This window comes from Pelodiscus sinensis, chromosome 2 (assembly GCF_049634645.1).
Source record: "Pelodiscus sinensis isolate JC-2024 chromosome 2, ASM4963464v1, whole genome shotgun sequence".
Lineage (NCBI taxonomy): Eukaryota > Metazoa > Chordata > Testudines > Trionychidae > Pelodiscus > Pelodiscus sinensis.
This window is the reverse complement of record NC_134712.1, coordinates 112,540,799-112,563,766: the sequence shown is the minus strand read 5'-3', so window position 1 is coordinate 112,563,766 and position 22,968 is coordinate 112,540,799. Positions and strand designations below refer to the sequence as shown.

General features: G+C 42.3%; 1 protein-coding gene across 3 annotated transcripts in view; it reads left to right on the top strand.

Moving 5' to 3' along the window:
- The window catches only part of DSP (desmoplakin), a 51,725-nt gene that overhangs the window by 7,255 nt on the left and 21,502 nt on the right, over nt 1-22,968 (top strand). For all 3 annotated transcript variants that reach the window (XM_006138788.4, XM_075921286.1, XM_006138789.4), the window contains exons 2-12: nt 5,152-5,254; nt 7,793-7,941; nt 8,889-9,060; nt 13,084-13,212; nt 15,427-15,477; nt 16,293-16,454; nt 17,811-17,915; nt 19,862-19,957; nt 20,508-20,633; nt 21,514-21,666; nt 22,517-22,671. In XM_006138788.4, coding sequence (XP_006138850.2) covers nt 5,152-5,254; nt 7,793-7,941; nt 8,889-9,060; nt 13,084-13,212; nt 15,427-15,477; nt 16,293-16,454; nt 17,811-17,915; nt 19,862-19,957; nt 20,508-20,633; nt 21,514-21,666; nt 22,517-22,671 — 1,401 coding nt within the window. The remainder of the gene's footprint in view (nt 1-5,151; nt 5,255-7,792; nt 7,942-8,888; nt 9,061-13,083; nt 13,213-15,426; nt 15,478-16,292; nt 16,455-17,810; nt 17,916-19,861; nt 19,958-20,507; nt 20,634-21,513; nt 21,667-22,516; nt 22,672-22,968) is intronic.

Sequence of the window (22,968 nt, the reverse complement as noted above, 5' to 3'; positions counted from 1 at the left end):
GCTCAGCCTGTGGCCAGGCTTTGGCTATGTCTACCCTGCCCCTGTTTTGCACAAAAAATATGCAAATGAGGTGAAGCATGGACTATCGCTGCACCTCATTTGCATAATTAATGAGGCTCTGTTTGCGCAATAGGCTTTTGTGCAAGAGCCATTCTTTCTGAAAAACTGTGGAAGAACGGCTTTTGCACAAGGGGGGGGTTTGTGCAAAAATGGAGCCTCATTCATTATGCAAATGAGGCACGGCGATGTTCCATGCTTTGCTTCATTTGCATATTTTTGTGCAAAATGGGGGTAGTGTAGACATAGCCTTTCAGTTTAAAGGGCTGTTGGGGTTGCACTTTAAACCTTTAAGTGTAAACAGAGCTGAAGCTTGAGCTTTGGGCTCAATTCCATGCCCTTTGAGACTTAAGAATGGGAAAGACAGAGTTGTGTTGGTAAATGTTAGTGAAGTATAATATAGCAAATAGTGTATTTAAGAAGATGTTGTTCCTAAGGCTTAATCATCTATGTTTCAATCCTGAAGACTGCCACTGAAGTCAATGGGTGTTTTGCATGGGTAAGCTCTCCAAGATGGGTGATATCCTGGCTCCATTGAAGTTGGTGGGAATTTTTCTATTGACTTCACTGGAACCAGGATTCCACCCAATTTTTCTCTAGGACAGCACTGAGGGTCTGATCTTGTTAGGTGCTGAGCCTCCTGAGTTGTGCTCTCTCATGTCCTGTTGACTGGAAGATGTTCACAATCTGTCAGAAGGTGTTCAGCACCTTGCAAGATCAGAGTCTCTTTGGTGAGGCTTGTCCTTGCAAACAGTAGCATGTGCAACAAATATATGTTATGTTGAAAATGCTGTTATAACATTCCTGATCTCTCTCTCTCCCCCTCTCCCTCCCCCCCGCATTCACCTTGGGGGTGGAAAAAACAACAACCTTGTTTCACAGTATTTTGATATTTGGTTACATCTATGTTAATACTGTGTCTAGATCTATTGATTTTTACATGCTCCTCTTCAAAATATTTCTGTTGTATGTGAGCATATACAGTTTATAGCAGGTCACACCTTTTGTTACTATTTGATGGAGTACATCTGTGTCCAAGTTCAGGAACACCTGTTGCGAGCAAGCAGCAAATATAAGGTTGTTTCGGTTGTTTAAACAACGATTCATACAGTGACTGATCTTGGAATTTATATTCCAGTTCGGGGTTCTTATTAATTGCTGTTGAGTGAGCATATCAAATAATGCCTTGATGAATCTGTTGCTTGTTCAGACAAGTTTGAAGGACTGAAAAAAAAAAAAAACCCACCATTTTTTTCTTAAGTGTTGGCTCGTTGCATATGACAATTGCTTGAATCTTTGAGCATGATCATAAAGATCACTTTAAAAATTTGTTTTAATTTTAACAGGAAACATGACTTCTAGGAGGGAGGGGACAATCGTTTAACTTATTTACATGGTGTTGCCCCTTTGGTGTGTGTTGTCTTACACACAAGCCAGAGTTTTGGCCCTTGTGCTTCCCTTCAGCGCTGCTCTCCAGGTGTAAAGGGGCTGTAAAGTTGTCCTAAGGTTTCTTGAAGATACCCACTAGATCTACAAATAGTATCTGCCTGTGCAGCTGCTCCACCTCACCTCTCTTCACTGTGTGTGGGAGTGCTGCTACACTCCAGTCAGTGTCCAGTTGGCAGAAGTTAAATCAGCCCTGTGGGGTTGTACTGGGACTGTACTGGTCTTCAGGAGGTCCTGGGCCTGAGAGGACTGCAAAAGTGCCCCTCCCCATGTTGGGCATTGTGTAGCGAGACCAGCTCACCTGGACTTAAGGCTGAAGGCTTACGTGTTTACAAAGGAGAAATCAATTCTTTTCAAAACACGTAATGTAAGAAATCTTTAGGCTATTCAGATGTTTCTAATAATAGTAGTAATGAGAGACACTGGGAGCTGAAGAACAGGCACAGAACTGTAAATAAGTTTTTGCTTGCTTCAGCTCTATTGCTGACTCATTGTGTGGCCTTGGGAAAGTATCTCTGTCTCATTTGAAAAGTGAAGACAGTAATCCTTTCTTGTTTTCCTCCCCTAGAAGATGTGAGGTTTGTGGTTAGTAACAGCTTATTGGATTGGGTGTGTGAGGTGCTGTACACGCAGAGGTAAAAACATGGTTTTAAATCTAAGAATAATGGCCAGATTGAGACCAGCCCTTCAGTAGGCACAGGGAACTACTCATGAAATCTCCTTCTCCTTCACAAAGACTGTTCAGAGCAGCAATCCCTGGGGAGGGAGCTACCTCTTTGCTCCCACATAGAGAACCATGGACTAATGTAGCAGTGGACAGGAGCAACTTCCATCTTCATGAACGAGCAAAGGTCATGCTTTGAATGAACAAGAAATAGAACGTGGAGAGATTCTGCAGAACTCCTCCTGGTGTTCCTGGAGTGGTACATGTCAGACTTTTTACAACATACATTACCCTGCTTGGTGTTTAAAAACTGCATTTCCTCCCCTAAATCAGATCATTTTGATAGGGATGCATATTTTTACATAAGCATAAAATGCTCCTTTGCTATTTGAGGCTATTTTAATAACATGCCTTTGAAAGACATGTTTTTAAAGTCAGAATAAATATTCTTGTTTAAGGCTTTGAGAGGTAATTAAAAATATGAATTGATAAATCATTCCAGGTCTGATTCACTATTTCCTGACTCTGGTTTTATGTGCCTGTAATTCCATGACTTTTCATTCACTAACACAAATAAAAAAGTAGAGTAATTTAATGGTGAATTAGGCCCTACATGCAAATTTTTTTACAAAGTCAGTGTATTCTTGTTTTGAAAGTCTTGTCAGAAGACCTGATCTCTGATTTTTTTCCTTCTATTGAAAAACACAGGCTGTTGGATGTTGACAGTATGAGTCACAGATTCTTCTATACTAAATGGAAGAATGACTCTATATGTGATAGGGACCATCATCTAACTGTATTGTATGCGTGCACAGAGCCTTGTGTAACAGGACCTTGATCCCTAACTGGGGAGTCTGTGCATTATCTCAGTACAAAATAACAACAAATCCTTTCATTTCTAGAAGTCTGTTTTATTTTAAACAATCTCAGAAGATGTGCATGTCAATATCAAGCTTCTGTAGCACTTTAGTTGGTCTGGATCACATCAGCATTAATTCGATCCTATTACATACAACCTTATGAGGGCATAAATGGATCTGTGTGCGGGGTATGTCGGTCATTTGGATGAGATGTTAAAAAAACTAGGTTTTGTCTTCCATGCATCCATATCAGATCCCACAAGAGTAGGATTTTGCCCTGGTTTCTCTGGCCCAAGCTTCTCTTCTCATCTTGGCTATTGCCTCCATCACAAGACTGGCTGTATGATTGCTAGGCAGCATGGATGGGATTTTCAAAAGAATGAAGCATTTTCCTAACTCTGGTTTTTGAAACTACAACCCTCTGTTGCTTATAAAGTATAGTTCTAGAGAGTGAAAAAAATATAGTGTATTAATATGAGAGATTGCAACATGTTGATGGAAAGTCAGAGTGGTATTTAATCTTTGGTATCGTAAAAGGTGGTGTGTATATATTTCACCAACTGCTTAGATTTGCTTGCTGCCACTGCTTTTCCTCGACTAGCGTGAACCTCCTGTGGCCCACTACACCACAGAATCTAGTGCCTCTGTGCTGCTGGCACAAAGCAGGGGAGAGTCCAGGCGTGTAAATTTTAGAGCGTATCATAAGATACAGTTTTGCAAATCTGTTATTATAGGGCTTGATCCAGAGTCCTCTGAAGTCAGTGGAAAGATTCAGAGGATCTTGACTTCAGAGTATGTGCTCATTCATTAGATGTCAGTGGGATTACGTGGGATGGAGATGTGAGTTTTTAGCAATTTGTAATGGGAAAATGCTATATACGGAGAGCTGGGTTAGTGCAGGAAATGTATGTTTCTTACTGTCTCCTGACAGTGGTTTCTTTTTTTTTTTGGTAGCAGTATATGTTGGGAACATGAATCTGGGAACAGTTTGAGCTTCTCTTGGAGCTCTGATTACATTTGCAAGGGATGATTCCCAGTTTGAAGCACCTCACCTATATTCAGCTTGCACTGTTTTGCTTTGGTGGCTGAATCCCAGGATGGGTAAATACTGGCAAAACAAACTTGTACACAGGCACTGTTTAGTCCCAGGATCTGGAGATGAATATACAGTAGATCATCACACCAAAAAGAATTCCCACTCTGACGCATCTACATAACTTGGGCATTCATGCTTAACACATCAGATAAATCCAGTAGCAGGTTTTTGTGCTTAGATGCCGGAAATTTTTTATTATTATTATTTATTATTATTGTTTATTTGGTAAAACAGGTGCCCATATGGTTCCCTTATTGTAATGACTTTTAGACATTGTGATAGTTTCAAGTATTTCCTCTGATACAAGGGTACTTGCTATTCCTGAACTTACTATTCCATTCCATTACATAATATTTCACTTGGGCAGTAGTGACCTATATCTTTCTAGTTCTAATGTATGCTCATCCATAAAATAGCATGGGGTGTCTAGTATGCTAGCCGCTAGCCACATGTGGCTAGATGGTTTGTTGAGTGTGGCTAGTTTGCTATAGCAGTAGCCACCATAGTGGTTGAACTGGTTGAACACTATGGGTATTGAAGGCCCAATCCATCTCTGCATTCCTTGCACACTCCGAAGTTCAGGATCAAGTTCAAAATGTATATAGATTATAAGCAACTATTTGGTATATAATAGTCTTTGAAGAATTTAAGCAATTTATTGTTACTCTTATATGATGAGTGTGTCCCCCCGCTGCAGTCCTAGATCTCTGCTAAAATAAGATCTTTCTCCCTTACCAAGTACCAACTTCTGCATGAAGTCGTCATAAGCCTATGCTTCTAGAATTGCAGCCTGTTCCCATACAGATTGTTGGAATGATGACTCTGTAACATCATAACTTCACTGCAGGATAAAATAGGAGGGGCAGATGCCCTGTACTGATCTGTGTGAAGCCTGACTAGATTTATTTTTCCTGTTTCTCTCCTTAATTGTTAGGAATATGAATTTCCTACTTCTTTAAAAAAAGTATTTACATGAAAATCTAAATCGTACTGCATTTCATTCTACCATGTTATTTTCTCCCTCCTAGTCAAAATGGCACCTGTACCATGTCAAGACGTCAGAATACCATTCAAGAACTTTTGCAGAATTGTGCGGATTGCCTGATGCGTGCTGAACTTATAGTGCAGCCGGTAAGTCCCCTTTATTTTGTTTGTCATAAATTATTATTAATACTGTGTAAGTAATGGTACGTCATAACTCTCACACAATGTACTTCAGTTCAAAGTTGAAATCCCACTTTTCCTCTTTTTGCTGACCTTTTCAGATGTCCTGCTGAGGAAAGCATGCCTTTTGTCTGTTGGCCTGAAACAGTACGCATCCTTTCCAGATCTCACACTAGAAACCTGTACCTTTCACTTCTGATTGACTTTTGGATAGAGCTGGTTTAGAAAAAAATTAATTCCAATAATTAATTTCTGATTAAGAAAAAGGAACAGATTTTCTGTGAAAATTGTCATGGCCCATGAATCACACTAGCTCTAATTTGGAATGTTTGACTGAAACCACTGTCTGTGCAAACCCTCCCCGTAAATGCCACAGCCACTTATATACTGCCCCAAACTTGGCTGTATTTATTCAGCAGAGTGTTCTGAGCTGCAGTTTCTTTGAAAGTGAACCAGCCCTAGACAAAGCTGCTGTGTCCTGACTGGTAAGGAAGGTGTGACAGCACGTTGGGGTTTTCCCGTCTCCTGCACCCCCATAATGGCAAGGACAGACTCCACCAGCCAGTAGAATAGAGGGAGTTTATTGCTTCTCCAGGATACAGTACAGATGTAATCTGGTTACAGGGCAGGCCTAGGATGCCTCAGCCCCCCTTGAGATGGGGGAGTCTGGGCTCCTAAATCCCAGCCCATTGCCGAGGCTGCTTCCTCCATGATACCAGCCAGAAACCTAACTAACTCACTTCCAGCCCTGCCCCCAACCAGGGCTCTACTCCCCTTCTCATTGTTCCGCTCCCTGGGAGATAATTGGTCAGACAGGTTCGAGGCCCCCTTGCATAATGACTCATCCCCTGCCCTGCTGGGCCGTGCTGCAACCAGCAGCCAGTGGAGGTCACTCACAACCCACTGCCCAGCATAGCAACCAGCAAGGTACCCCCTGAAGGTTAAACTAGGAGGAGGTCTCCTTAGCTATCTCTCCTTAAATGGATCCATTTGTGTTCTGCTCTCTGCTCCCCCCCCCCCCCCCCCCCGGGTGTACATGCAGAGTTGGGCAATGGTGTGCAGTGGAGTGGTTCTGAATTTCCACTGGAGTAACTGGGTTTAGCCTGCCAGGCAGTGAGCACCCTGAATTCCCATTTGAAAGGGATTTCAGGCTGCTGAGCATATGATGGGACCGAGGTGACTGAGAATGAATTAAGTCCATGATTTCTCATCCTGCAGAGGATGTAAATACATTTGCATTTTAGGGCCCTCCACAGCCCTCTGGTCTCTTCCAGGGATGAGCTCTCTGGTTCGGAGCTTTGTTTCCTTTTCTGAGTTATTGCCTGTGTGTCCATGCTTTTAGAAATGTTGGTGCCAATGCAAATACTGTCTCTCTTTCAGTGTATGAAACCAAATATTATTCCAGTGCAGTTAAAACAAAAAAATGTTTTTTTTCTGGCTCTGTGCCACTGTTTCATTTTTATTCTTTTGGAGCTAAAGAGTGAAGTCCATAAGAATTTTGCCTGTTTAAAAGGGGAAGAAAAAAATGCATATTTGATTGTGCACCTATATGGGACTAGTCACAAGTAAGGAGACTGGTCAGGGATCCTTTTCCTCTTGTGCAATGGCTGTGCACATTCTGGTTTGTGATTGAGGTAGCACTAACATTAGGGCCAGCCTCCACAAGCTGGTAGGGAAGGATGTGAGAGGGACTGGCCATAGCCTGCCTCTGGTCCATCGCAAGTGAATACAGCTGGCCCCATGCAGGGTGAGTGCATTCTGTGATTCTCAGAAGACACCATGTTTCGCAATTCCCATTGGGGCATAGCACTTACTTAGCACTTGGTTGAAAGCACAAGATGTCCCTTCATAAGGTCATTGGGATTTGATTCCTGGGGTGAAATATTGGCTCCATTTAAGCAAATGGGAGTTTTGCCATTGACTTCCATGGAGCTATGATTTCATCCCCTGTGTTTATAAAGACACATTCAAGTCTTTGCACTGAAATTGTCAACAGATTTAGGGGCAGTTCTTACCACAACAACATAGGAAGTGAGAGTATTGTGGACACGGTAGGAGACATTTTTCATTTTGAGGATTAATATGCTGTTCCCCATGCTGGATTCAAGGAAACCCAAACTTTGTGTACTAAGGAACCTTGTGTGGTGGTGGGTGGTTCTTTTTGTTTTGTTTTGTTTTTTTTAAGGATTTGATTTGTATCTACAGTGCTGACATTTTGGTGTGGTAGGAAATAAAACAAAGGCAGAGACAATATTATTTTAAAATATAACCACAGAAGAAGAGGTTCATAATTCTGAAATAGTCACCTGTCAAATAATGTGTTATATTAATTTCTTCTTTAATTGTTGACAGAACTGAAAGCAAAACTAGTTTCAATTGTCTCCAAGTTGTCATGCCTTTTAAATGTAATTGCTCCTGATAACAGATCAAAGCATTGTCTCTCTCTAAATAAATTACTGAGCTGGGATTTATATAATTTTATAATTTTTCTTCTGTTTTGTTTAGGAATTGAAATATGGGGATGGCATTCAGATAAGCAGGAACAGAGAACTGGAAGAATGCTTTGCGCAGACTAATGACCAAATGGATATCCTCGACGGACTGATCAGAGAGATGAGGCAAATGGGCCAGCCCTGTGATTTGTATCAGAAAAGGTACTGCCATTGGTAGATTACAAGAAGACTGTGCTCTCATCCCAGTGTAAACAAAACAGCCTTCTCATTATGCTTTCAGAGATTTAAAAAAAAAAAATCAACCAACAATGGGACAAATGCTTCTGATCTTGTTTACTCACGTGTAAATCTGGAGTGACTCCACTGTAGTCGATGACATTGCTTTTATGTTGGTGTGATGAGACTTTGATCCAGCATATGCTGTCCTTACAGAATCTTTGGCACATATTGAAGTGCCTACCATTTTATTCCTCCCTATAATTGAATCGTCACACCTTGTACATATAAAGCTGTGGGAAAATTAAGCCACCTCTGCTGTTGGAAAAGGTAGCTGTCATGAGATATGTGTGCTGCGTACACAGGCACTTCTGCAGCAAAGGCTAGCAGAAGTAATTACTCTCTGTGCAAGCATATGAGACTGCTGCATGTGGAAACCACCCAGAGTGGGGGAGTGGGGCTCATATTAAGCATTAGCAAACAGGATGTAGCTGTCTGTCTGACCTACAGCAATGATCCTTCATTTTAGGATTGGCAGGATTTCCTTCTCAACCTGTCTTCTCACTCCCCGTTCAGTCAGGGGAATGAATAAAGAGACATCAGTAATTTGCTTTCCCACCAGACACACATTTGCTGCTTCTGAAATGTTTGCAGTTCCTATTGGCAGAAAAGCAAGAGGTCAGAAGTTGGCTCCAGTTCCCTTCATGCTAGTGCAGGACAATGCCACTCAGTTGGCCTGGCAGCATTATCCTCCTCATGAAGTCTCATGTGTCAGTTGCTAACATGAGTTTTTTGTCAAGGTTCTGTTCCACAATCAGATCACTTGGGAGTTTTCTTGCACACTTACTGGTTCAGTACAAGTGAATTGCTTTATTTATATCTCCTCTATGTATTTTCCTCGTCTGTGCTAATTATTTCCTTTCCCTATTCAGGCTGCTTCAGCTTCAAGAACAAATGCGTGCCCTTTATAAAGCCATCAGTGGTCCTCGCGTCCGAAGGGCCAGCTCTAAGGGTGGTGGCTATTCCTCTCAAAGTGGCTCAGGCTGGGATGAATATACCAAACGCACCACCGGTGAATGTGTGGGCTGGATGAGGCAGCAGAAGGTAAATCTCTCTGAAGCACAAATAGGGGAGACAAAAATGGGACAGCTTTGAATCTCACTTCTCACTTGGTGGTGTTGTGGGAACCATCAGAACCTTGAAAAAAAACAGGTTGAGACATAACACTGTGTTGTCCTTCCTTTCTTTTTCTTTTTTAATTGCAGTTCGTTATGCATGTAATGTATTTTCACTGAAATAAAGAACAGGATCCAGAACTCTATGTATCAGGGAGAAAAGGTGGATGCCACATGATATTACAAAGATTGTGACAAAAAGAAATAATGACCCATTTATTTCAGATTAGTGCTCAGCATTTGCACTCATCTTGCCTGCCTTTTTGCCTTCACATGTACCCTCTGTGTCTCTTATTTATATTTATCTATTTCCCAGGTAAGACTATCTGCCATGGTTTTATCCTTTTGGCACTATAGCTAGTACACTACAGCTAGTACCCTACTCATTTACCTATACCCCAGCTAGAATAGGAAAGTAGCATTGCTAGTTAAAGGACTAAGCTTTCAAAAATGGTTTCCTAAATAGCAACATTTCAAATGTGCTAAATGTTCTTGAGCAACAGCCTCATGTGCAAAATTCACATTAGTCTGTACACACCAGGGGGCAGTGTACACAAGTTACTGAGGACATCTGTTGCAACCCAGGAGTCTGGTTCTGTGCTGATGAGGAAGGAGCCCTATGTTTATGATTTGATATGTCTTTTTGCCCTCATTATCTGGCTGGTAGGAGGTGTGGGAGAAAGTGGCTGCAATTAGAATTTATGATTGTTGCAATCCAGCCTTGAAGATTGGATTTCTAACATTAGTACTTTTCCACAACCAAGAACTATTTAATTTGTTTTTATAACACACATCTAAAGCTCCATCTTCCTACTTTCTGTTTTCAGTGTGTAACAGACACTGGCTTCTTTGCAAACCTTATGAGGAAAGATAGCTCCTTGCACACTCTCTTCACTCCTTCATATCTGTGTGAATGCCAGTTGTTCTCCAGCGCTGTGGGTTCTGTAATAGCTTTAATACAGAGATGCATGTTGTAGGAGTGGGTGGGAAGTGGAGATGCACTAGCATTATGCTCGCAGAGGCCAAGAATAGGTATGATTCCTCCAGACATGCTGCGGGAGGAGCACACTCACTGCTAGCCCTTGTTACATTTTGGGAAATGATGTGGCTTGCACAAGGGGGCTTCCAGGTACAAGTCAGTGTGAAGATCACACACCAGCCATCGTACTTTAACTTGGGACACCTCATTCAAGCAGGCCTTCCTGTACACAGAGCACTCAGCTTTCTGGCCGAAAAGGGTTCACTCCCCATACTAGTTCCCTTAGATCACTTGGGGGTGGGTGGGTAGGGGGGCATAATTTGTTCCCTTAACACTTTTTTTGTTAGACAGTTCACATTTGTTTTGAGCTCTCTTCCCTGCCCCCTGTATTCTACAATTCATATTGTATTTCACTCCCCTGGAGTCTAAGATCCATTATGCAGAGCCCAGTTACAGGACCAAGGTAATGGGAAAAACATACATGGGAAATCATTCACACAAGCTGCTGCTTTTTGTCTCTGCTTTATTTTTCTTGCATAAAGGTTTGCTGATAGGAGAAATCCGATACTAAATATCCCTACTGTATTTCCATGGTGTATAGAGGGACAGTTACCTGGATTCCAGCCACACCTTATTCACACATGGGCAATTATCCAAAGTTGCTGCAGTTTCAAACACTTTGGCTTTTAGCTGCAATGAGAATGGTCAAAGTCCTGTGTGACTTATAGATGGCCAACTGTACAAAATGGCTTGCTTTGCTGGACTCTTTCCGGCTCTGTCTAACCATGGGTGTGGTAGCAGGTGTTCTAGTACTGGTGCAATACTGAGTCATTCAGATTTGATTCCAGGTTAATAGTTACCTGGCGTGATATGGGTGTGTGTATAAGTGCACAGATGCCATATATATAATCGCACTCAGGCTGAGGTAATATCTGATAATTCTAAGCATGGAATCAAACATCATATAGAAAAAGCCAAATAGCAGAAAAGTGATTTGGCCATGTTTTTACAGTTGGCAGCATGAGGATTTTGATTATTCTAATAATGGATTTAATGCACTTTGGTATTTGAAAATATTAAAATAAGGAATTGTGATCTCTGCTGTTAGCTATGTCTGGATTCATTGTCACTTTTTCAAAGAATGTTCCTAGAGATTTTCCCTTGGCATTCCAAGCCTCTCAATAGAGTGGCCTATTGGTAACTTTTGTATCAGCACATATGGTAAGGGACCATTCCAAACTACTTATGCTAAACAATCTGTTCCTCTTCATGTTTTTCTGTGATCCACGGAGTCCCTTTACCAGCCTCTTGTGTGGCTCAAAAGCTTGTCCCTCTCACCAGCAGAAGTTAGTTCAATAAAAGATATTACCTCACCCATCTTGTCTCTCATATATCCTGGGACCAACATGGGTTAGTCTGTCTGGCGTATTGCTATATGCAGTGTGTGTTACAGAGCTATTCCAGTCTAAATCATTCAATCCAAATTCTGCTCTTAGATCTACCTGTTCTGCCTCCCATTAAGGATGTTAAATGGAGGTTCTCTGGCTAATAGTGTAGTCGACACAATTTGTATTGACTACACGATTAGTCAGTAAGGGCTGCTCTGCTGAGCTGCAGCAGGGGTAGCCCCAGGAGCTGGCTCAAGCTGGGACTGAGCAATCCTGACTTATGCCTGCTTCAGGAGCCACCCACGCTGCAGCTCTGCATTTTAAATGTAGTAAGCGCGGAGTCCCAGACCAGTGCAATTCGGGGCAGCAGCCAGCCCTGTCCACCGTGAACAGAGGCTGCTCTGGCACCTTATCCCCCCTGTGCTTCACAGCAGCATCTCTTATCTCACCCCTCCCCCCGGCCTCTGATAGAGGCAGTGGGGGGAGGGGTGAGAAAGTGCTGGGGTTAACCTGCTTTTAAGCTGGCTCCCCCCCCAGCACCTGTTTTCCTCCCCTTGCTGCCTCTCATACAGAGGCAGCAAGGTTGGGGTGGGGAGAAGCGAGTAATCGAGTACTCCACTCAACTACCTGACAAAAAGCATAAGCTTATCTAGTCCACTACTCACTAACATCCCTACCGCCTATTGAAGTCTGGGTACGTCTAGACTAAATCCCTCTTTCGACAGTGGGATGTTCATTAGGCACTTCGAAATTGCAAATGAAGACGGGATTTGAATTTCCCGTGCTTCATTTGCATAAGGGCGGCTGCCACTTTTTTCCAAAACAGGGCTTTTTCAAAAAAAACCCCGGCAGTTTAGACGCGGATCTTTCGAAAATAAAACCCTTTTTCGAAAGATCCTGTAAACCTCATTTGTTGGGGAGTACAGGATCTTTTGAAAAAGGGTTTTATTTTTGAAAGAGCTGCATCTAAACTGCTGGGGGGTTTTCAACAGCCCCATTTTGAAAAAAAGTGGCGGCCGCCATTATGCAAATCAAGTACGGGAAATTCAAATCCTGCCTTCATTTGCAATATCGACATGCCTAATAAACATCCGTTTCTCGAAAAAGGGATGTAGTCTAGACACACCCTCAGTTACTTTTTTTCAAAATGGGGCTTCAGTTTGATGTAAATATAATGTGGTACCAACAGTAGAATTTGGCTCTGTGTGTTTTCACAAACTGCATGAATCTCATAAAGCCAGATTGATGTCTTTAGAAAGAGAAAGCAGCTCGTGTGATATCAATTAGTTTAGCTCAGACACTTTAGCTATGACATTCCTTATTTTGTTCAATTTCAGTGATTTGAGTGACGGTTGTTCAACCGCTAAGTTAGGAGCCTGTTAGCTGGTGTAACTGAGTCTCACCTTTAGGAAAAAATGTAACTTCTGTTCTCTCTTTTCTTTGCTCAGTTGTCTAAGAGGTAAGATATACTAGAGTCAGACTTCCCTGTATATGTGCTTCCCTGATGTTTTGTTTTAGATAATAGGTGCCTTGTTGCAAATTAAGAGACATGTGGTTCTCCCCCTCCCCCCTTTTTTTTCTTTAGGCTGACATGGAGTTAGTGAAATGGGGTTTTGAAGCAGCAGCTATTGAGCAGCAAATTAATGACCACAGGAAATTCCACAATGCCATTGGAGACTATCGCTGGCACCTGGACAAAGTGAAAACAGATCTGGTAATAATCTTTTTCAGCCTTTATAAATTCACCTTTACCGGTAGCTAAATTTGCTTTCGAAGGGAGGGCAGCCAGGTCTCTTCTTCAAAAGGCCTGGTTGTCACAGCTGCAGTAGCTTTAGGCCCTGATGCTTATAATCCCCACCCCCCTGTCCTTTCTACTCTTCCCTTCTTTTTCCAGTGGTTTTCATGAAGATAAATGTTACTGAGCCATGATGTGAAATTGTATAATATTGTACAACTCTTCACACGTGAATCCTCCCAATACTTCCGGGGGTCAGGTCAGAGTTGCCATTCCCACTTTATAGTTAGGGAAGGTCTGAAACACTGAGATTAAGGGCTAAGTGGTGTCTGTAAATTTGGTCCTGAATGAGTGGTGCTATGAAGATGATCTACCCCACGAGCAGAGCATTGGTTTTAGGGTGGGGAGTGCGGCAGGCTTTGAAAACATGCTGCTTACATTCCCCTGATACTTGGCCAGCAAGTGGGAGGAATGGGGAAGCCAAAGCTTCACCCTTCTTTATTTTTTCCCACGTACTTGGTGTCACGTGAGAGTGCAAGGGCTGTGAGCTACAGACTTGGTGCCAAGACCAAGGTGTGTTTTTCTTGGCCAAGCAAACGGGGTGGGAGGCACACTCCCTTTTTATTCCCCTGCTTGGGTAGGTAAGAAGGGGCACAGTGTAGCCCTAAGTGATTCACCTGAGGTTATGCAAGGAGTCAGAAGTAGACATGATATTAAAACCAAAAACTTCCAGCTCTGTGCTCAGATCACTAGACCAGTGTTTCTCAACCTTTTTTTTATAACGTGCCCCTTTAATAATAATAATAATAATAATAATAATAAAAAGTACCCCCAGTACCTACAGTTTTCATACACACACAATTTTTTTCTACAATTGCAACACATTTGTTTAAACAACTTAATCGTAGCCTGGCGGGGGGTGACATTTTTGGGTGTAAAAAGTACAAAAACAATACAGCACTGTAAAACTTAAAACAAAAATTCAGTTTTCTCCAAATTTCAGTTGTTGATCTACCCCCTAGAATTCTCTCGAGTACCCATGAGGGTACTCGTGCCACTGGTTGAGAAACACTACACTAGACTATGCTCCCTTTGGGTGTATGTCTACAGTGTGCACTCCTTACAATAGTGTTCACAGTACATACACTGCACTGTTCCCTTGCATGGAGATAGACCAGCATTGACAGTGAGACACTGCTTAGGTGAGGAAAGACACTTGAACCCTTGGGTATGTATGCTGCCCAGCTGTCTATATGCCCAAGCAGTACCTCTCCCATCTACACAGCTATTTTTAGAACTGTAGTGCCCCCCTGTCTTCTTGCTACTAGAGTCTTTTCCTGTTGCTGGATTCTACCAAGCTCTTTCCCTGCTACCACCCCACTGCTGGGACCGTCAAGCTTGTGGGGCAGCAAAGCCCTCAGTTGGCAGGGCCGTGAAGCTGGCAGGGCCCCTGGAGCTTGCAGAGCTGGGGGCAGCAGTGCCAAGTAGCTTGGGAGAGGAGCCCAGTGGGGAGTCTGGTGCTCCTCCTCCCAGACCTCGCCTGGTCTGGCAAACACTCTTGTCCCAGGACCAGTCAGGTCCCAAAGGTGCTGGAACAGGGAGGTCCAACCTGTAACTACCCGCCGCAGTGTGGCTGCAGATTGCTTTTCACTGTAGCATGTAACTAGACATACCCCACGTGCTGCTGCCAGTGGTGTGTGTGTGTATATGTAGCATTGTGGTAATTGTAATAGTTCTAAAACGTGCCAATTCCTTCTAATCACACAGGGCACCCAATTTCAAGAGCTGTTCTGTGTGTTAGAGACAATGTGCGTCCCAAGCAGCACTGGGGAGATTGCGCATCCACGGCAGGCTCAGACTGTCCTGGTGCTGCTCAGGGTGTGCTGGAGCTCTGCACCAGCCCCTGCAGAAAACTTCACCAAAGTGTGCAGTCTGGGCTGGAGTTAATTGGGTCATAACAGCGCCATTTTTTTCAGTTCTTGTAACTGAAATAGGAGCAGACAAGTAAACCACCCTGGCACCTGTTCATGAGACCAAGTGTAATTTCATTCAGCCCCTATATCTGTCTGTCTTTGGATCACTTATGGTGCCCATCACTGTTGTATGTAAGCACCTTAGAGTTTGCACAGGTCTGTTCATCTCTAGGTTTGTCAGTATGCAAAGCACACTAAGTAATTACTGTCTTTGTTTCAGCGTGAGAAGGCTGCAGTGCATCAGCTAGAGGAAGAATATGAAACCCTGCTGGTAAGCAAATTTGTTTTCCTCTGACATATGTTGGAAACACGTGCTCTGTCTAATTAGTAGCTTACATATGATACAAGAAGGATAAAATAGCACAGGTCCAACACACAGTTTGTGCACCTTGCGGGTCCCACTTAGTCCAGTCTGCAGAGGGGTGAATATCATCCTCACTAGTTAAGAGGCAGGCTGGGTATTAAAAACTAGATGCTAGCAGTGTCTGTTTTGTGCTGTACTCTTTTATGCATCTTACTGACCTGAATTCTACTTCCAGGGGTCTGTTCTGCTATTGGCATATGACTGTAACTCCCATTAGTATTAATGGGATTTAGCAGGGTCAGCAACAAAACTGACCCCTTCATTTTTTGTCATCTTTTTTTTTTGGGGGGGGGGAGTTGGGAGGGTATCTTTCTTACCTCTGAGATTCGCTCCCTACTGTTTACAGGAGTGGTACCTGAAGTTGACTATGCTCTCATGTATCGCTTGCTGGGCTCTGCTAATGGTTGTACCAATGGCAATAGCAAACTGCATTTTTCTTTAGATTAGCGGGGGTGTTCTTGAACCATTTCTTCCTTTTGGAAGTAAATAGCAATCCAAACCTGCTCTACAAAACTAATTCTGAGTCATGCTGTTCTATTGATGCTCGGACCAAATGTTTCCAAAGGCTGATGACTTCTGGGTCCCACTGCTTAATCAATGAAGTCATTTGGTCTATATTCAACAGTTGTCTTGCAATAATATTTGTATTAGTTTAAAAAAAAAAGATGCATTTTGTGATTCAGAATTTTTTTAACTTTGTTTCTTGTTGGTTTTCCTTGAAGAAATTCTCCTTTGAGAGAATGGATCAACTGCGCCAGTTTCAGAACCTCATCCAAGCCACTAGCAGAGAGATCATGTGGATCAATGACTGTGAGGAAGAGGAGCTCCTGTATGACTGGAGTGACAAGAACACTGATATTGCTAGGAAGCAGGAGGCCTTTTCTGTAAGTCAGTGCAACGCTCCCCTCTCTCCACCCCCTCTTCCCCCAACAACCCCTGATGACTGGCACTGCAGGACTCAGGACACTACTTTCCTTCCCTTTCTAGGCAGCAAGTTTGTATCTATCCTGTTCCAGCAGTTACCAAGTGGTTTCTATTTAAATTAGAACTGGATGTCTTTCTAAAAGATATGCTCTACCTCTGTAGCATAGGCTTGACACAGGAAGCGTTTGTAGCTATTCTATACCCCATGCTAAGCAGGAGGTTGGACTAGATGACCATAATGTTTTTTTCTGGCTTTAAAATCTGTGACACACTCTTGCCCTTTGTGATGTGGCTTGGTGGCCTCAGGCCTGCTCTTTGTGGACTGGTCGCTACATCTAAAATTCCCACTCTTTCCATTAGCACATCTATCTCATGGACGTAGAAAACTACTTTTTCACCTTTATCAATTGTCTCTAAGCACACAGGGAGTGTTGGGAGAGAAAGTATGCATTATCGCTGCCCGTACCCTTCACTTTCTAGGCTTATAAATGCAGCATCTTTCCCAAGCATGACATTCATTTAATAAAGAAATGAACATTTACAAACCAAACGCAGATACTTTCTTAGACACGTTATGTTAGATTTTGCAAGGTGCTGCAATTTTTCCTTTGATCACTGCATGGAAACAGTAAGGGCTAGATAGTGGCTTTGTTCTGCAAAGGGAATAGTGCGGAGGTGTACAGTCTCAGAGTTAGTACCAGAGAGACTATTCTTTTAACGTTATGGAATATATTACTGTATCACTTTGAATAGACTATATTTCATAAATATTTAATTTGTTTATAATAGCTTTCTATAGCACTATCAGCCTTTAACATTTTTTGGAAACTGTTTTATTAAACAAGATCATGATGTACGATTGTTACAGTAAACTTCAGATAATCCGGCACCTTTAGGACCCAGGGGGTGCTGGATTATCAGATATGCCGAACTATCTGAAGTGGGGACTGTGAGGGGTCTGGAGTGGGGTGAGGGAGATGCCACCCCAGACGCCTCATAGCCCCCCCTTCCAATAGTCTGGCTCTGCCGCAGATGTCCCCTATTCAGCCGCTGCTGGTCAGTTTCAGCAGCGGCTGAATCGGGGATGCCTGCGGCAGAGCAGCTGGGTTGCTGCTGGGTTGGTCCCGCAGCCCCGAGGGGTTGAATCGGGGAAGCCGGGCGCAGAGCAGCTCCAATGGTCCGGCTGCCTGGAGCACTTCCAGGTTCCTGATGGTGCCAGACCATCAGGAGTGCCGGAGCATTGGATGCTGGACTAATGGAGTTTTACTGAAATTTGCTTTTGAAGTCTTATTTAATGTTGTGGTTTGTATTCACAGAAACGCATGAGCCAGCTGGAGCTTAAAGAAAAAGAGCTCAACAAACTTAAGCAAGAAAGCGACCAACTAGTGCTCAGTCAGCACCCTGCTTCTGACAAAATTGAGGTAGGTTAGGCTGTCTAGGGTTAAACCTGATCCTGTAGTAGTGCTGTGGGTGAACTTCCAGTGAAGTGAGAGATCTGTAAATTAAATCCTGTATTTATATGGCAACTCCAGGGGAACCTCTTTGTTGGCAGATCTGATCGTTTTGTGTGTGTGCGTGTATGTGTGTGTGTGTGTGTGTGTGTGTGTGTGTGTGTGTGTGTGTGTGTGTGTGTAAAATTCATGGTTGGTCTTATGCAAAATCTAGGTGTATCCTAAATTCCTTCATCCTGTGTGGATTGATTTTGTATGAGACCCACTTAATTGTAGCTAGGCATCTCCCTTCTGATTGCTTTGATAACTTAGCTGCCCATGTTTGTGAAAGTAGCCACCCATCTCATTGAGGGATTATGTAATGTGATGATAAACTCATTCTCCAACTGATATTTAGAACATAAATCAGTAGCTAGGCCAAAAAAATTGTTTTCACAAATTGGAAATACTGTATATTATTTTATCTTCTCACATTTAAAGAGACTCCATCAATTTGAGAATGTAACATTTTCTTACAGAAATGTTAAGTACTATAGTTATAAGAAGGGCTCGACAAATAATACAATCTACTCACCACACGTGAGTAGATTGTAACCCGGAAGAGCCGAGTTCGGGCGATCTGTGCATGAGCAGAACGATCTGCGCATGTGCAGATCACCGGACAGCGCGGCTGATGAGCGGGGCTCACCGCGGTTCGGCGAGCCCTGATTATAAGTAATTCCTAAGAACGCTAACGGAACATGAGGTTCATGGATTTCCACTCTGTACGGCTAAATTCAGTGCCTTGTATGGTGATAAGTATCAGAGGTGTAGCTGTGTTAGTCTGAATTTGCATAAACAAAGAGAAGTCCTGTGGCACCTTTATAGACCAGGGTGGCCAACCCATTCTGGGCAAAGAGCCAAGATATCAGTGGATCCAGCGTGAAGAGCTGGGGCAAAGTTGTTGAGCAAAAACAAAAAAGGACTGTCCCTTTAAAAGGAGCCCCCAGTCACATTTGGTGGAGCCCTGCCTCTTTAAGAAAATGCAGTTAAACGCGTTTAGAGACTTTTTGGCCACGTCAGGCTCCTGCTGGCTGACGCCGTCTTTAATTCTACATCTTTAATGGCCACACCGGATGGCTCCCCTGCCCAGGTCAGCACAGGGAGCTGGGAGGAGGGGGCCGTTTTTGGGAGTGCGTGGGTGGCTTTATGAGCCACGGGGGGAGCTTTGCAAGCCGCACCCTGGGAGGGAGGGAAGAGCCTCATGTGGCTCGCAAGTCATGGGTTGGCCACGGCTGTTATAGACTAACAGATTTATTGGAGCATTACCTTTCGTGGGCAAAGACCCAGTTGATCTGATGCCAAAATGGGTCTTTGCCCATGAAAGCTTATGCTCCAATAAATCTGTTAGTCTATAAGGTGCCAGAAGACTTCTCGTTTATACAGAATCAGACTAACATGGCTACCCCCTCTGATACTAACAGAACAGTTACTGAGGAAAGAAAGACTTTATTATTCAGATTTCTTTGTGCATTTGATAGTCCTTTGTTTAAAGTCAATATTCACCATTTCTGCACTATAACTACTTGGTACATCAGTTGCTGTGCTGGTAACATTCCCTTTATAAATAACAGACATACATTTCACTGCATATATCCTGTCTTTAAGGCTTTACGCGGATGAAATCTGATTCAATCCAGGAGCCACATTTGAATATCAATCCAGCAAACATCCACATGACTCTCCTAATTGAAATCAGTAGAATTATATGAATGAGACAAATCACTCACAGTTGCATATATTTGCAGTAGCAGACCCTGCCTTTCTAAGGTGTTTAAATATAAAGAATCATGCTCTAGGTTGTTTGAGGTGAGTGGAAGAAAAGTGCAATGAACCATGTTCTCTTTTTTTTTTTTTTTTTTTTTTTTTTTTTTAAGGCATACATGGACACACTGCAAACTCAGTGGAGCTGGATTCTTCAGATCACCAAATGCATTGATGTTCATCTGAAGGAGAATGCAGCATACTTTCAGGTGAATTTTGGGGTTTGCAGTAATAATTCTCTTTATGTATCAGGAGTTTTCTTCTTCTTTATTTATACTTAAAGCGTCACGTAACACTTTAAAAAAATGTCACATTTCAGAAACTCCCTGAGATTGCTGCCAATTTTGAGTAAGATAAGGCCATGTTCTTTTGTCCTTCTTGGAGGAAACTTCCCATTTATTTCAGTGTCAATTTTGCTCAAGTAAGAACTGAAGAATTTGTCCTGTTGATTTGATCAACAGTTTATAGGAAATCTGATGTTTCACCTACTTCTGTAGTTGATTAAATGCATGAACATGTCCCTTGGTAACCAAAAGTCATTTTTCCTATGTACATATTTTCATGAAGTCATATAGTTATGTATCTAATACAAAGGAACATGTAGTATTCTTGTAAACACTGCACTTCACCATAATGTAAACTGGGATTCTCATTTAGATCAAGATTCTGATTCCTTTTGCTCATGATAATATTCATTGTTGCTTAAAGGAATAGTTTTTGACAGTTCTGTGTAACTAGAATCACAATCCTTCCTTGTAGTTTTTTGAAGAGGCCCAATCCACTGAAAACTACCTGAAGAATCTTCAGGACTCTATCAGGAAGAAGTACATATGTGATAAGAACATGTCACTCCAAAACCTGCTGGATCAGATCAAAGAACTGGAGGTATGGTCAAATTTTCTAGATTTCACTGATAAATTATGGGCCTGCTGTGGTTGAAATCAGTAGCAAAACTCTTCCCTCAAACAATTTCAACAGAAGCAGAATTGGGCCCATCTTTACTCTAGAGTTCCACAATAAAACTACATGGTGAATATTTCTGGTGATGTCTTACATGTGTTTCAGCATCATCATTTGAATTTGTATTTCAGTGCTTCATAGGCAACTTTGCTGAACGTTATTATGTTATATAGCGTGGGCCCAACTCATTCTCAGGTGTAAGACAGGCCAGAAAATAGATAGAAACCAGACCTCAGATTAATGTAGTCCTCAAAACAGACACCCCTCCCCCCAAAAAGTATAGCATACCTAATAATGGATCTAACACATTTTATATTGTAGCAGTCTCCTTGGCAAATCTTAAGACTTGAAGCTATATTTGAGTTAAATGTTTGTTCATCAGGAGCCAGTGGTATAGTCCTGATTTACTCCCTTTCCAGAGAAAACAACCAATGCTTTTAATGGGCGCTTGCCTGGAAAAGAACTGAGTGAAGATTCAGGTTATTGTTGTTTAATTCTGAGCATATGCATAGTGTGCGAGGTGCTTTCCATTTGGGCCCCATATTTTTGCACTCCACTTTAAACATGTCATAGATCTGGATAAAGCACTATGAGATGCCTCATATTTTAATTCAAAATACAGTCTTTAAAAAAACTGTACAATTTTTCATAGCAGAGCAAATTCAGGTCCCACTGAAGTCAATAGTTTTTGCCACTGACTTCTGGAAGCCATATCTAGGCTTTTGAGACATGAATACAGATATGTGAAGTGAACATGGTTTCATTTTTTTTAAACAAAATGTTAAAATACAATTTACCTTTTCAGAAAGAACGAGAGAAAATTCTAGAATACAAGAGACAGGTGCAGAACTTGGTGAATAAGTCCAAGAAGATTGTGCAGCTGAAGCCTCGTAACCCAGACCACAGGAGTAACAAACCCATTATCCTCAAGGCCCTGTGTGACTACAAACAGGATCTGGTAGAGTACTTCTTACAGAATAGAATGAATGCTATAAGAAGTAGAGCTGACCAGCTAATTCCCAATGAATCTCTGGTTGACCTATGTAAAACCCTTTAATCCTCTTGGTCAATACTGAATGTTTGAATTGATTTGAATCTTTCTGAATAGTTTGCTCATATATTCATAACTGTACTGTGTCACTTAGCTGCTATTGGTCAGAGAGATTGAATGCTGTTGTTTCTGTCCCCCGATTGGATGAATTCACAATATGTTCTGGAGCAGAAACATGCACATGTAAAGTTCCTCTGTGGCTCAAAGGGCCAGTGTAAGGTTCTCCACACCACTCAAATGCTGGATAGGAGCTGATTAGGGTGGGGACTGCAGGTGAAGTAGCCAATGAAGAGTGAGTGAATAGCCTTGCATTCTGTAGAAAGGGTCTTCATACAAGCCCTGTATTGGCTGGTGAGGAAAGACATGAAGAAGTGGCCCTAGACCTGTATTTATGACTAGCACAGCACCTCAGTAATCGGGTTGTACATTAGAGAGAGTTGTGAGGGCAAACGGAGGGAAGAAGTTTCCTTTCTTAGATTTGGGAAGACAGTGGAGATATAGTCTGGCTATGACTGCAGCCACAGAGTCGCAGGAGCTCCTAGCAGACCTAGATGGATCTAGGTAATTATAGCCCCCACACACAGTGACTTTAGGAAATGCCAGTGAGGCATTGGACCTCCTTATGCCACCATAGGAAGTGGGGTTAAAGCCACTGACTACCCCATGGTTAAAGGTCTGTCCATCTTGCCTAGAATACCATATTTGCTTTACGCTTAAGAAGAATATTTAAAAAAAAACTCTTCTGCTTTATTTACAGAAAACTGTGCGCAAAGGAGATGAGTGCATACTGAAGGACAACACTGAGCGCAGCAAATGGCTTGTGACTGGCCCAGGAGGAGTGGATATGCTGGTGCCATCTGTCAGTCTTATTATTCCTCCTCCTAATCCATTCGCTGTGGGTCTTGCTACTAAGTGAGTTATTGATAAAGTTCTGAATATTTTGCTTCGGTTTGGCAAAAATGTTTACAAAAGCCCTTGTTTATTACTTGGGCCTTTTCAAATGAGGACTCTGATCTTTTATAACTTGGGCCTAAGTAGGCCCAAGTCATAAAAGATCAGAGCCCTTATTTGAAAAGGCCCAAGTCATAAAAGATCAGACCCCTTATTTGTATAAAGGCACACCATGGATGAAACTTGGTGTATGCTAAGAATGTTTTAAAATAAAATTTGAAAAAAAAATTTCTCTGCCTTCATCTCTGCTCCCTAATT